The following is a 15,607-nucleotide window of genomic DNA, read 5'->3' on the forward strand; positions in this document are numbered from 1 at the left end:
CTAGATGGTCTTAAGTCATCATTTAAATGAAGCATGGACACTTAACTATATTGCAGGAAAATAAGGAATTCTATATGGCATAACAAAATGAGACATAGGTTTCAAAGGATAGGGAGTGATAGAAAATGATAAAAAAATGTATCTGACAGATTTAGGCTTCAGCCAATCTTGCAGTTTTCAAGGGACTAATGGTCTGTAAAGGGCCAAGATGGGGGACAATCTAATCTGGAAAACCAGAATTCTGGCCAGAAATGGGCAGAATATTTCAGATTATTGTACCAATGACATTACTGTTGTCAAATCCACTACACAAGGCACTGCCATTTGTGTCTTTATCCATAGTGTTGTGTGTGGTTATAGTCACTTGTTGCCAAGGATATTGAAACGTGGAGGCAAAATAAGCTGTATATTGTGACTACTGTGTGGTTGAAGAATATATATTCTCTGCTTCTTGTGAAATTTGTTTATTATATCTCCTAGCTTTTGAGAATAAATCCTATTAGAAACCAGTGTATGACTCGCTAGACTGAATCCAGTCTTCAAGATAATTCAGCCCCCGCTGTGTTACAGGCCACTCCTTCCTCAGTTCTGATGAGTGTTCCTACCTTTATATCATCAGATAATTTCATTAGGATATTCTCAGGTTTTGATGCAAAAGATTATTGGAAATAAGATCATTAGAAATATTGTTGTGTATGTAGGTAAATTTCTGTAATATCAGTCTAATTAAAGAAATTAATCAAATGTTCAAGTTGTAAGGAATGAGTTGTTGTCCTTCTGTAGGATAGATGTTTTCTGATAGGTATGATGATTCAGAAAACAGGGTATCTGTAGATAGACTTATGAAATAGCCTCAGACTGCAGAGATCATCAGAAGCTTGGTAACCAAAGTGAAATTTCGTTCTTGTGCCTGCAGGCAATACAGTCATGTATTTAAGAACGTAAATGTGACAAGTATCACATTTGCCTTATGGAAATCCAGCAAGATGCTCACCACAAAGATACTGCAGCATTGTAACTGTTGAATTTCCTAAGGATATTTACATTGCAAGCAGTTCTTTGAAAATGCAAATTATTCTGCGAAATACTTTAGCCCATAACCCACTATGTTTATCAGCTCTGAAGAAGTATCCACAAAATGCAGCTCTTCCAGGGTAAAGCTAGGAGTGTGTGTGAAGCTTAGAGTAACTGAATAGGTGTTTTGTCTTATGAATCACTGCCTCTGAAACCACAGATGAATCACTTTGATGACAGGTGAGGTACAAGGGCTTAAAGGTGGCAGGAGAGAAATGCACATGATTAGAAAATGTAATTTTTTTTTTCCTTCTCTCTCCCCTCCCCCCTCCCTAGGTGACTCGTACAGCAGTAGCCCCGACAGCACTCCCATGGGCAGCATTGAGTCTCTCTCTTCTCACTCCTCTGAGCAGAACAGCACTACCAAATGCGCGCCCTCACAGCCCAGGGAGAAGTCGGGAGGGATTCCATGGATTGCCTCTCCCCCTTCTTCTAACGGCCAGAAGAGTTCAGGCCTCTGGACTACAAGCCCAGAATCCTCATCAAAGGAGGATGCAACCAAAACAGATGTGGAGTCAGACTGCCAAAGTGTAGCTTCTGTCACTGGACCAGAGAATGCCTCTCCATCAATAGACCTGACCAAAAAGAGTTCTTACAGTCTCTCTGGGCTGAAAAGGTCTTCAGCATCTTCCCTCAGATCAATTCCATCAGCTGAAGGTAATTTCCTAGGTCTTTTAGGGCATCAGTGTTTACTGTGAGGCATGAGAAAGTAAGAGCTGCATCTGAAAGCTAACGATATCCATTAATCTTTTATGTTTGTTTTTTAATTTTTGTGGCTTGTTCTTTCAGTTTTAAAACTGCTTCTGACATATTTCCATTATTTGTTACCTGTACAGTTCACACAGCTTAAAAGATATCAGTATTTAGAGTACTCTATCCTGCTGCACCTCACCTAGACCACTTGTAAGGAGATTGATGGTTTATAAGAAGAGTTGCTACCTATGGTTTATCGCTATGTTAAAGGAATGATTTGTTGCAACATGATTGATACTGATCAAAGCTAGTATTTAAATTTAAAAAGCCCTAGGCTAAACATATATAGTAAGTAACAGTTTTGTCACTCCTTGTCAAGGTGCCTACTTTTTTTTTTTTCTTGACATCTGCATCTCTTCAATTGAGTGAAATAGGAGATGGAAAGGAAAGGTGAGAGTTTTTTGGGGTTTGTTTTTTTTTTAGTTATGAATTTTACAGTCATTGCTTTTAGTGGAGATAGGACTGGACAGGTTGGATACAAAGGTAATCCCTGGCATGAAATGTATGTCTGCAACCCTGCTGATGGAACGGCTGCTTCATTCTGCCCTACTTGCACAGTTCATTATCCGGTACCGCAAGTAAATTAGCTTGAACACAGGATAATGGCTGAGTGGTCCTCTATATGGACATGATGTGCAAGAACAGCCACGAGTTTGCAAACCCAACTTTAGGAATCCAATTTCAGTGCACAAGTTAGGACATCTGTCTTCCTAGTCGGTCAAAGGAGGACACTGCTTCAAAGCACACCCTCACAGAACCTAAGTTGAGCCTATGTTCCGCAAAAGACTTCAGACAAGGCTTCTTACAAGACAGAGAAGCTTAAAAACGTATCTTCTTAATGTAGATATTTCTGCTAAATGCTAAGTTAGCTGGAATGCCTGTGAACCCTTGCTGTACATCTGTGAGTACAAGAGGTGATACTGGACCATAATGGCAGATGTGTGGAAATTACTTTAGAAGAAACACCTTGAAATCAGTATATTTGCAGTGGTTTGGATTATGAATATTAACAGTCGGCACAGAGACAATGATCTCCAGTGGACTGAGCGCGAGCGCCGAGTTTGCTGCTGAGCTGTCAATAGCATAAGTAATACAAGTGCAGGTCAGGTAAATATGTGGCTATGTGCGAAGCCCTACGAGTTTAAGAAAGTTCTCTTCTCTCAGCCCCCCCTGGAGTGTACAAGCTTTATTCTAAGACTTCCAGGTGTGAATTAGTCTGTATTAACAGTATTAATAACGTAGAATAGTAATAATCATTGACAGTAATTTATACTATAGAATAATAATATTAATAATATAGGACTTTTTCATATTTTGGGATCTTTTTATATTATGACAGCTTTTAAAGCATTAAGCAGCTGTTGTTATTGGGAATAAAGAAACACAGAAGTAGATGCAGTTCTTGTCTTGCAGAATGTATGTGCAAACAAGGCAGTAGTGCACAGATAGGTCAGTTTAAAGCACACAGAATCACAGAATCACAGAATGGTAGGGGTTGGAAGGGACCTCTGGAGATGATCTAGTCCAACCCCCCTGCCAAAGCAGGGTTACCTACAGCAGGCTGTACAGGACCTCGTCCATGCGGGTCTTGAATATCTCCAGAGAAGGAGACTCCACAACCTCCCTGGGCAGCCTGTTCCAGTGCTCCACCACCCTCAGAGTGAAGAAATTCTTCCTCATGTTCAGACGGGACTTCCTATGCTTCCGTTTGTGCCCATTGCCCCTTGTCCTGTCACTGGGCACCACTGAAAAGAGTCTGGCCCCATCCTCCTGACACCCACCCTTCAGATATTTATAAGCATTTAGAAGGTCCCCTCTCAGCCTTCTCTTCTTCAGGCTGAACAAGCCCAGCTCCCTCAGCCTCTCCTCGTAGGAGAGATGCTCCAGTCCCCTCACCATCCTTGTAGCCCTCCACTGGACTCTCTCCAGTAGCTCCTCATCTTTCTTGAACTGGGGAGCCCAGAACTGGACAAAGTACTCCAGGGCAGAGTAGAGGGGAAGGAGAACCTCCCTCCACCTACTGGTCACACTCCTCTAATGCACCCCAGGACCCCACTGGCCTTCTTGGCAACCAAGGCACACTGCTGGCTCACGGTTAACCTGTCGTCCACCAGGATACCCAGGTCCCTCTCCGCAGAGCTGCACTCCAGCAGGTCCACCCCGAGCCTGTACTGATGCATGGGGTTGTTCCTGCCCAGGTGCAGGACCCTGCACTTGCCCTTGGTGAACCTCATCAGGTTCCTCTCTGCCCAACTTTCCAGCCTATCCAGGTCATGCTGAATGGCAGCACAGCCTGCTAGTGTATCCACCACTCCTCCCGGTTTTGTGTCATCAGCAAACTTGCTGAGGGTACACTCTAACTCTTCATCCAGGTCGTTGATGAAGAAGTTAAACAAGACTGGGCCAAGTTCTGACCCCTGGGGGACACCACTAGTTACAGGCCTCCAACTAGACTCAGTGCCGCTGATGACAACCCTCTGAGCTCTGCCATTCAGCCAGTTCTCTATCCACCTCACTGTCCACTCATCCAGCCCACACTTCCTCAGCTTCCCTATGAGGATGTTATCGGAGACAGCGTCGAAAGCCTTGCTGAAGTCAAGGTAGACAACATCTGCTGCTCTCCCCTCATCTACCCAGCCAGAAAGCTATCAGATTGGTCAGGCATGATTTCCCCTTGGTGAATCCATGACATATGTGGCCATGCCTTGTATTCATTAAAAGGACATTTTGTGTGTGCAATGCAGTCTGTACAGCTAAGGATTTGTTTAATCAAGTTACAGTAGCAATTGTTTCAGGCAACTCGTAATCACTTATTCCTACATATTTCTTTAAACTGCATGAAGCTTCTCTGCATACTGAAATACTAATTCTTACAAATTAATGTGGCCTAATTTCATAGTAGATACTGCTTCGAGCAGGAATTTGGACTAGGTGATTTACTGAGATCGCTTCCAACATGAATTTTTTTCTACTATTCTGTGCAGTGTACCGCTTTACAAATGTTGGTTTTATTGTCAGTTCTTAGTGAATGTTCTATCTAGCCTTTTAAGTGCCATGTAATTTTTTAACCTTCACAATTTTAATGCCGTTTCTTCATTCTTTCTGTTGGTCCTTTTCTCCTGGCTTACTCCCTGAAAGGCTGTTTCTTCTCTGTCTTAGTGAGTATTTCCTCTACCTATTTTGCCTCTTTAAAAAAAAAAAAAAAACAACAACAAGAAAAAATTGATTTTTCATGTTACACATGTTATGAAAAAACTTCAAATTAGCTTTAATGTTCCCTAAAATTTTGTTGTTTTCTTTAGGAAACAAAAGCTGTGGTGGATCTGTACAGAGCTTGTCTTCAACAGATACCAAAGATACACCAAAGGCTCCACCAAACCCTGATTTGCCTCCCAAAATGTGCAGGAGATTAAGATTAGATACTGCCTCAAGTAATGGCTATCAAAGACCAGGATCTGTGTAAGTCATCAGGGCCCTTTGGCGATTTGTGTTGTTACAGTATTGTCTACTGTAAAGTGATCCCAGAGAGCAGCACAGTTGAAAAAGCATCTATGAATCATTGATTTGAATATTTCTGTGTTTGTGAGCTATTTATCTAGCTTCAGTATAATTGTCGACAAAGGAGCCATGGCACAAAGTCTGTTGAAGTCAGACTTTATTAGACTACAGAAAAGGTCTATAATGAAGAAATGTATCTTTGGAAAGTGATAGTTATTATTATCTCTGGTTCTTCTGATACTTGATGTTTCAAGGAGCATAAATGCTACTTACTATCCATGCTGTTATGTCGATGATTATCAGATCTTATTTGTGTAAGACCAAAATTGGAGAAAAGAAAAAAAACCCCAAACTTCTGCTCTGAAATTTCTATGATTGCTGCATGTCAAATAGTTGATATCTTTGTTTTTCTCTAACAGTTGGGTTTTTTTGCAGGGGGGGCATTATGTTGAAAGGACGATAGTTCTAAGCAATAGAGGTTATAATTTATCTTGTTGAGATTAGGGTTAGCAATGTTTCTCAGTGCTTTTAGAGTCAGATCTTTGCTGTAGTGCTGACTTTGACCCAGAATTTCTTTGTCCCCATGAACAAGCGATTTCCAGAACCGAAGAGCACCAAGTTTTCCAAATATTGCAGGACTCCATTCAGCCTCTCCACTTTTTAAACTGGAAGGGATCACTGTAGTCATTTCACAGACTGTTGTGTCTTAAACAGAGAATCCTGCACAGCTCAGAGTTCCAGCATGACAGTGACAGACTGGCAGTAAAATCACTTCCAATATATCTATTGGCCATCTGTGAACAGAAATTTAAATACAGGGTGTTGAGATTTCCCTTGCTGACTCAGCAAGACACTAGAGCAGGTGGAAGTCAGGGCCCTGTTAGGTTCTGCCCTTAAGAATTCTGCTGAATAGGGGCTTAAATTCATCTTTTTAATTAATTCTGTTTCTCTAAGTGAATAATTAAAACAATTTTAAAAAATGTGTCCACGTCTTTAGATAATTAAAATTGAAGTTAGTCTGTGTGTTTTATTAATGGGCAAAGTATAAAGCAAGATGGTGCTGTATTTTCAGAGTGGCCGCAAGAGCCCAGTTGTTTGAAAGTGCTGGTTCACTTAAACAAGTTTCTTCAGGACGGTAAGTGCTTCATAGTATTTAACAATTTGTAAAATCCTTTCTGTTTTTCTGGCTTCAAAAATTGAAACAGAAGTGTTGGAGCTTTGTTCTCTCTCTTTTGGACAGCATTGTGTGGCATGCTGTCGTGGTTTAACCCCAGCTGGCAACTGAGCACTACAGAGCCGCTCACTCACCCCCCAACCCACAGTGGGATAGAGGAGAGAATAAAAAAAAAAAAAAGCAAAACCCATAGGCTGAGATAAAGAGATAAAGACAATTTAATAGGACAGCAAAGGAAGAGAAAAAAATGATAATATAGCAATGATAAAAGAATATACGAAAAAAGTGAAGCACAATGCCGTTGCTCGCCACCGACTGACTGACGACCAGTCTGTCCCCAGGCAGCAATTGCCCCCACCCTGGCCAGTTCCTCCCAGTTCGTATGCTCAGCACGACATCATACGGTCTGGAACCTCCCTGTGGCCAGTTTGGGTCAGCTGTCCCTGCTGTGCCCCCTCCCCGCTGCTGGGGCACCTCCAGCCTCCTCACTGGCAGGGCAGGAGACGCTGAAAACTCCTTGGCTTAGTGTGAGCACTGCTTAGCAACAACGAAAACATCAGTGGGTTATCACCAGTGGGTTAACATTGTTCTCATACTAAATCCAAAACCCAGCACTACACCAGCTACTAGGAGAAAAATTAACTCTATCCCAGATGAAACTAGGACACATGCAAAATTTTTTGTCGTTTATTAAACTCATCCTTGCTCCAAAAGAAAACTAAATCTATTAGAGAATACCAACCTATCTGGGTATTCCATCAGCTGGGGAAATTGCAGTCAGGGGTGCTCAGGTTAGTGAGCTACTTAAGGACACAGCTACAGGAGTAAATTAACAGGATTTAAATTAGGGTGAGGGTGCTGTACCTACTCCATACAGCTGTTCGTATATACAAATATTTCAGCGGAGTAGCAAGCATGCTGGTTTGTGGTATTTTGCTCGTGTAGGCAAGTCCTGAGTAACAGCTGGTTTAGAAAGTTCAAGATTAACTTGATCATGATTCCGGTCTTTCCCATCTCACCTTCCATGCCTCAGTATCTGTCTGGAGAAACTGTTCCCTTTTCTTCTTGGCAGTGTGCTGCAGGAATGAAGTGCATTTTCTTTACAATTGCAGGCATTTATTTAGTGGATTTGATTCATTCATGTATTAAGTTGGAATGTTCTGATAAGTGTTTGTCTAGGAAGCGGTATCTTCCATACATTACTAACCAGCCTACTTTTCATAGTCTAAGGCAGACAGTCAAATAAATGGATGTGGGAAATAGTCTGTCTCTCTTTATACTGTCCCTGCATTTCAAGTGCTTGGAGACAGAACATACCTTTTTGTCCATCATGTTACTCACTGATACCAGTAACTGTCAAGCTTACTGGAACTGTGAAGCAATAGGAAAAAAAAAAAACAAAACAACAATTAATCCATTAATCCAAAGTAGTACTCTAAAGTAGCACAGCTGTGAGTGAAGATGCCAACATGTGCTGAGATGTGCAGCAGTGGAATCTGGCTGTCCTTTCTGACAGATATAGCAGGGGTGAGAAAGAGAAAGCTGACTTGCAAGGGCCCACTGATTTTTTTGTTCAAGAGAAGCAGCTGGAATCAAGGATGATTTTGTTTTGTGTAATACATGAACTGTAAGGTGACTAAAAAAGAGGGTTGGCAGGGCAGAAAGGGTGATGAAGACAGCAAGACATTAATTTCAGGAAGAAAAGTATAAATGAAGAGACTAGACTGTTCTTAAGCCAGTGCCCTAAGCTGAGAGTAATGACTGCTTCCCCAGTCCTGCATCATTTCACCTCAACCACTGTTCCTTCTCTTATTTTTTTATTGCTCCCTTCCTGTAAACTCTCCCCTGTTGTTCGCTCAGAGCCTGTGCCACATGTATCTGTATATAAAAAGCATGTAAGAAGCAAAAATCTGACAAAGGAAAAATGTAGCAGTTTGATAATGGATATGGAGAGCAGATAACAAAGCTGAAAATGCTGAAAGGCTTAATAGCTACTCCAGCCTTTCTAAGAAAGCAGAAGAGCAACAGTAACAAGGAAAATGGAAAACGAGAGGTCAGCAGGCAAAATGAGGAAGAAATAAGTAGCTCAGCTGTTCTTACAGTGCTGCTCAAGTCTGAGTAAGACTTTGCAGTTCAGAGCCAGCTTTTATTTACCTCTCATGCATGTTATGAACCTGAAGACTGATGTAAAACTTTAGAGATAGTCTTTTTTTTCTCTGAAGTATCTAGAAATAATGGTAATTACTTCTTGATCCACACAGTAGAAAAGCCTTCTGAGTTCATAACTCTGCTATCTAATGAACATATGCAGGACAGTGTAAGACAGAGAAACTATTTTTAAGCTGGTTTGATACCAGAAATACTTAACTCAAAATAGTGTTGAACTCTGTGCAGGGATCATTTACCCTGCTAAAAATAACTAGGTTTGAAATTTTAAGCTACTGCTTACCTGTGCATTATACTATCTAAGTAGCTTCATTCCTGCTCGAAGCATCTGTTGCCTCTTGTGGTCATTTGTGCAGCAGATGGATCAAAAGTACCTATATGGTTTTTCAGTCTCACATTGTCATCTGTATTCCAGCAGATAATTTTGGACTCAATGCTTTACCACCACAGTGGCCTGGTCTTACTTAGTTCCTTCTTCCAAGTAGACTTTGCAGCCCTGCTTTCTGACTTTGTGTAATGCAATATCTCCAATATGAGTGTGTGTGTGTCCCTTTTTTTTTTTAATGGTGGGACATTGATCTGGCTGTTTTCTCTCCTTATATACATGAGTACATGCCCCCGTAGTGCTACCAGTCTGAACAGATTTCTTTTAGTCAGAAAGAGAATGAGAGGCCACAGTACATGTTTTAGGAGTGGACAGGAAAGACCAAAATGTTATTCCCTGTCCAACCTGTGCTCTCTTTTTCCAATTCCAGAATTACTTTTGACTTCTCAGTCTTCCCTTTCCTTCCCGCCTGACTTCAATTTTATTAATTATCCATACCCCAGACTGTGGTATTAAGCTACTGTGTACACTGAGACCAACCCTTATTGCTAATCTAGTATTCATTTGAAAGAGGCGAAGGAGTTTTCTTACTGCTTTCACTGCTTTCACAAATATTGTGGTTATCCAACAGCCTTAGTAAGGCCTGAGGTCTCTTTATTGCAGCTGCTGTACAAAAATGCACCAATACGTAATCCCTGACTCTATGTTTTCTTGACTTTGATTTGGAGGTACACAGAAAGTCAATAAGAATCATGAGAATCATCGTAAGAAGCATTTTCTGCATTATAAGAAGGATTTTCATTAGAAAAGAATACCTAGAAAAATGGGAAGGAGGAGATGGTGACAGCAAACAGTTCTGGCCTGGCAGCAGGATCTCTAGGTGCTGGGCTGGGACTCTAATAGGAGTAGGCTGACAGTATGAAGCCCTGTAGACCCGTGCTCCCCTCCCAACCATATGATTAAATATCCTTTCCCAGTCCTTCTTCTGGTTTTGTTTTCATGCTATATTTTGCGTTTTCTTAAACACCTGGAATGCCTTCACCAGACCAGATCAGTGTTTTCTACTCAGTCCAGCATGGCTGTAAGTCTGCCATCTCCAGGAGTCGATAAACCTTTCTTCTTCTGTAACTTCACTGCTGAGTCATCTGAGAGAGATTCATGTGGTTTACCTCATTCATTCCTCTGCTAGCTTCTGTCTTTGTCTTGCTAGACTGAAAACTCATTAGGGCAGAAGCATAGTTTTAAAGCTTATTTATAACTTCTAACATAATAATAATAATAATAGTAATTATTGTTATTGTTGTTATTATTATTAAAAAGATCCCAGGTATTGTTGATTGAGTGTGTAGTCAAGTAAAAGAGTTTATGATCTGATGAGTACTGACCCTTGGACTGCTAGTACAAGTTTATCATTATGGGCGCAGAACAAGCATAATAAAAGGTAGGAAGAGGGAAGATGTATTTTTTCTCTATCTGGAGTCTATCCAGTAAAGTCATGGAAAGAAGGAACTTCTAGGAAATGTTGGGTGCTATTTTTTGAAGTTGTTTTTTTTTCTCTGCACTAAATAACATGAATCACACTCTTGTCAGATTATTAGCATCATCTTAAAAGAACCAGAATAGATGGTGGTGATGTTACCACATGCTTTTAACAAGCAGCCTGGTTTGTAGGGAGGAGAGTATTAACACCCTAAGTAAGAATGTCCGTTTTCATAATCGCACACAAAAAAAATGCCCAACTTAAGTAATCAAATTGAGTGTGGAGGCAATAACCAGGGTGTTTTGGTTTGGCCTGGAGAAATGCCAGGTGCCCACCAAAACCGCTCTGTCACTCCCGCTCCTCAGCTGGACAGGGGAGAGGAAATGTGATGAAAGGCTCGAGGGTGGAGATAAGGACAGGGAGAGATCACTCACCAATTGCTGTCACAGACAAAACAGACTGAACTTGGGGAAAAAAGGGAGTTTAATTCATCACCAATCATATCAGAGTAGGATAGCGAGAAATAAAACCAGATCTTAAAACACCTTCCCCCCACCCGTCCCTTCTGCCCGGGCTCAACTTCACTCCCGTTTCTCTCCCTCCTCCTCCCAAGCAGCCCAGGGGGACGGGGAATGGGGGCTGTGGTCAGTTCATCCCACGTTGTCTCTGCCACTCCTTCCTGCTCAGGGGGAGGACTCCTCACACTCTGCCTCTGCTCCAGCGTGAGGTCCTTCTCACAGGAGACAGTTCTCCACAAACGTGAGTCCTTCCCATGGGCTGCAGCTCTTCACGACCTGCCCCAGCGTGGGTCCCTTCCACAGGGCACAGTCCTTCAGGAACAGGCTGCTCCAGCGTGGGTCCCCCACAGGGTCACAAGCCCTGCCAGCAAACCTGCTCCAGCGTGGGCTCCTCTCTCCACAGGTCCGCAGGTCGTGCCAGGAGCCTGCTCCAGCACGGGGCTCCCCACGGGGTCACAGCCTCCTTTGGGCATCCACCTGCTGAAATGTGGGGTCCCTTCCACGGGCTGCAGGTGGACATCTGCTCCACCGTGGACCTCCATGGGCTGCAGGGGAACAACCTGCCTCACCATGGTCTTCATCACAAGCTGCAAAGGAAGGCTCTCTGCTCCAACATTTCGGGCGCCTCCTCCCCCTCCTTCTTCACTGACCTTGGTGTCTGCAGAGTTTGTTTATCACATCGTTTTGTTCCTCTCTCTAACTGCAGTCTCACTGCCAAGTATTTTTCTTCTTCCCCTTCTTAACTCTGTTATCACAGAGGCGCTACCGCCGTCGCTGATGGGCTCAACCTTGGCCAGCAGCGGGTCTGTCATAGAGCCGGATTTATCAGACATGGTGGAAGCTTCTTGCAGCTTCTCACAGAAGCCACCCCTATAGCCCCCCGCTACCAAAACCTCGCCACGCAAACCCATAACACCAGGGGCTTGAAAATTGCTCAGGAATTATGAGTAAATATTCTTAGAATCTGTCTCTCGTTATACCATCACACACAGTTTGGAGATAACAGGGGGATGTAATTACTCTGTGTCAGGAGCCAGGTGGTGGGAAGAATCCTGTAATTCATGAGCTTTTGAGAAACTGACTTCTTTGTACCTTTTGTTTGTGTATCTGTCTAAATGTCAAATGCTGGGAAGCTTTCTCTTTCCAGAACTGAGCAAGTCAGAGTCCATTTTTTCTTATCTTCTTTTTACTTTTAAGGTGAACATACTTGTACCAGGTAAAATTAGAAGCTGAAAACAAGATAGTTTAGTAGACAGAATATAGGGGAAAATTGAATTTATTTTTCTTAGCTTTCTCTAAGGGCACTAAAACCCAACATATCATAGTTCAAGAATAACTTCAGTAATTCTGCCTCACATTTAAATATTGCTGTTCTGTTTTATTGTTGCCTTAAATGTCTTTTGTCACAATATTACTCAGATGTCCTGTTCTTAACATGGGAAACTGGCTTGATAGTCAGTGCTACCAAGTAAAATCAGGTTCAAAATCATCTTTGTGCTTTGGTAAATTAATTACCAATTATCTTATATTCATTGCAACTATAAACATTATTGACAGTTGCTCTACTGTTTTATATGTGTAAAATCTATGATTATGCCACACAGGAAACAGCTGTTTTGTCAGACTGTTACTGATCTGGTCAGTGTAATAGGAACATCTGTAGTGCTCTTTGTTATGTTGACTTGGAGGAAAAATGATCTCGAAGTTAAAGAATTCAATTCTAGTTTAGATGTGACCTTCGGTAAAGTCATCTAATCTCCCTCTGTATATTTTAGTATGTATTATGTAGATTATCATATATATATTTGTATGTATTAAGTAGAGTAATGAAACTTCACACCTGTCTTGTCGACTGTAGATGGACAGTAGGCACCAAGGAGTGGCCTTGGAAAAATGCTAAACAGAGCAGTCTGCACCAGCCAGAAGGCAAGTTAACATTTCAGCGAAGCAGACAAACAGGTTCAGTGCTCACATTGTTCTAGTTAGCAGTGGGAATGACAGTACTGAGAGTTAGAAATGTTTTCAGCATCCTGAAATTAAGGTGCCCTTGAATATTGAGGGCACAACTCAAAATTCTTGACCTCCTCTGGAAATCCCAGCCTGAGAGTCTAACCCTTGATGAGTCAGTTGTTTGCTTAAGATGAAGGCAAAACACACCACTTGGTCCAGTCATAAATCAGCTTCAGAGCTGCTTCTTCAGAGGGAGAGATCATTTCTGGAAAGGTCACACATACAAACTTGGGAATATGTCCATCCACTCACACCCTTCAGAGATTCAGATGAATGCTGGTGTGCCAGAACTGATTGGCACCAGGGTATGAGGCCAGGGTGGAGGGATGCTCTCTGCTCCCTTTAGGAAGTCTGTCCCTGCTAAATCTCACCAGGAGGGTGTGGAACACCGAAGATGAAGTGCCGTGGGCCCCACTGGCAGTACGCAAAATCAGACAGACTTCTTATGCTGATGCTTGCGTTGTGGCACTGCTATTAATCTAAGTTACGACTCTGTTATCTCACTATTTTGGGAGGAAAGACAGCACAGGTTACATGTGGCTTGCATATGCACCTCTCATAAAGTATGCTAGAAATTTTAAGCTTCACCGCAGGTCACATACCGGGTCATTGAAATAAACCCTGGCTGGAAGGAAAGCTGAGTCGGTAACGCCCCATCACATCATACAAAAGTGAAATAATCAATAAGTTCATCTTCATTTGGTATAATGTGGGTTTCCAATAAGTTTAAAGAAACTCGGAAAAACTGGTGGATGGTATAAAAGTTGCTTTGAATATATAAATTGAAGGAAAGGTATGAGGTAAAGTGCAGGAATCTGGAGAGGACTCCTAATTTCCATCTTCACGTTCAATCCTTCATTTTGCAGAATCGTAGTGCAAGAAGTCATAGCAAGAGGTGATCTAACCTGTCCTCCTTCTCTAGGATAGAATCATTATATATCTATCTAGTTCTTTTCCAGATATCTGTGTAATGGCTTTTTTTAATTTGTTTTTTTTAAAATGAAATTCTAGTAATGGGAATTCTTCAGCTCAGGGTTTTACCAGTTCTTGGCAGTTCCAGTGCTTTGCTGTTCTAACCAATAGAGGGGTTTTCCAGCTACAGCTGAAGAGGCATAAACTTAGCTGTCTACCCGCAGGTGTCTTCATGTCAGGTATTATTTAAGGAGGGACTTTGCGGAGGTTTCGCGACAGGCAGTGGAACGTGGTGAGCCATTCGGTGCGCTCTCAGAAGCCAGTCCTGGAGCGTCTGTGGCACAAAGGTTATTTATAGACATCTAACTTTAGGTGGCTGAAGCTGAAACCCACCCCAGACACCTAATTTAAATCTCCTTTGATGCAATTTAAATCTATTTAAGTCCTTTTTGCAGTCAGCCCGGAGAACAGATTTCTCCTTTTTTGTCTCATATTTACCTTCTATGTATTATTTTCTTCTGTAGACTGATTGACTATATTTTCTTACAAGTCATGTTTTTAGACCTTTAGTGATTGTTTCTGAATTGTCTTCAGGCAGTCCAGGCCATCACTTGCTTCAAGCAATATGCTCAAATCAGTACTCATTTGTATGACAACTTCAACTAGAATGAAAGAACCCTTTTAAAAGTTATAGATTATGTACCTCTCAATCTCTAAGTAGGATGTCGGTCTCTTTTCTGCAGTAACATGCTTGTTAACTCTGGTGAGCTTGGAGTTGTTGTCTATTATAATTCTACTTCTCTGAACTACTGTGCAACTAATTAGTCATTACCATCCGGTATTTGTGCAACTGATTCACAGAATCACAGAATCACAGAATGTTCAGGGTTGTAAGGGACCTCTGTGGGTCATCTAGTCCAACCCCCCTGCCGAAGCAGGGTCACCTACAGCAGGCTGCAGAGGACGTTGTCCAGGCGGGTTTTGAATATCTCCAGGGAAAGAGGCTCCACAAACCCTCTGGGCAGCCTGTTCCAGTGCTCCATCACCCTCAGAGGGAAGAAGTTCTTCCTCATGTTCAGACGGAACTTCCTGTGCCTCAGTTTGTGCCCATTGCCCCTTGTCCTGTCGCTGGGCACCACTGAAAAGAGCTTGGCCCCATCCTCCTGACACCCACCCTTCAGATATTTATAAGCAGTTATAACGTCCCCTCGCAGCCTTCTCTTCTTCAGGCTGAACAAGCCCAGCTCCCTCAGCCTCTCCTCGTAGGACAGATGTTCCAGTCCCCTCACCATCCTCGTAGCCCTCCGCTGGACTCTCTCCAGTAGCTCCTCATCTTTCTTGAACTGGGGAGCCCAGTTATTATTCCTTCTCTTCCCAGGTTTTAATTTCATTTCTTTATACATTTTTCCTTGTCATCTCATTTACTGCAAGCCTGTATTTTTTTTTTCCAGACAAGCAAAAGCCATGTATTCCTGTAAGGCTGAGCATAGTCATGAGCTGTCTTTCCCACAGGGTGCAATATTTTCCAATGGTAAGATACGTTTTACATTCTCTTTTTATGTTAAAGAAAAACATAAAAAACTGAACTGTATCCACAAGATAGCAGAGCGTAATTCTGTTGTCAGCTCTCAGTTTTTGCCTTGATTTTTCAGTTGCTTTTGAATAAATACTGGCTGAATAAATGTATGAACCATATA

The 15,607-nt window shown here is 42.1% G+C and overlaps 1 protein-coding gene across 1 annotated transcript in view; it reads left to right on the plus strand.

Moving 5' to 3' along the window:
- The window catches only part of ARHGAP42 (Rho GTPase activating protein 42), a 174,652-nt gene that overhangs the window by 153,633 nt on the left and 5,412 nt on the right, over positions 1 to 15,607 (plus strand). The window contains exons 20-23 of the mRNA XM_075417838.1: positions 1,351 to 1,731; positions 5,130 to 5,286; positions 6,398 to 6,460; positions 15,362 to 15,441. Coding sequence (XP_075273953.1) covers positions 1,351 to 1,731; positions 5,130 to 5,286; positions 6,398 to 6,460; positions 15,362 to 15,441 — 681 coding nt within the window. The remainder of the gene's footprint in view (positions 1 to 1,350; positions 1,732 to 5,129; positions 5,287 to 6,397; positions 6,461 to 15,361; positions 15,442 to 15,607) is intronic.

Source organism: Opisthocomus hoazin, chromosome 1, assembly GCF_030867145.1.
Source record: "Opisthocomus hoazin isolate bOpiHoa1 chromosome 1, bOpiHoa1.hap1, whole genome shotgun sequence".
NCBI lineage: Eukaryota > Metazoa > Chordata > Aves > Opisthocomiformes > Opisthocomidae > Opisthocomus > Opisthocomus hoazin.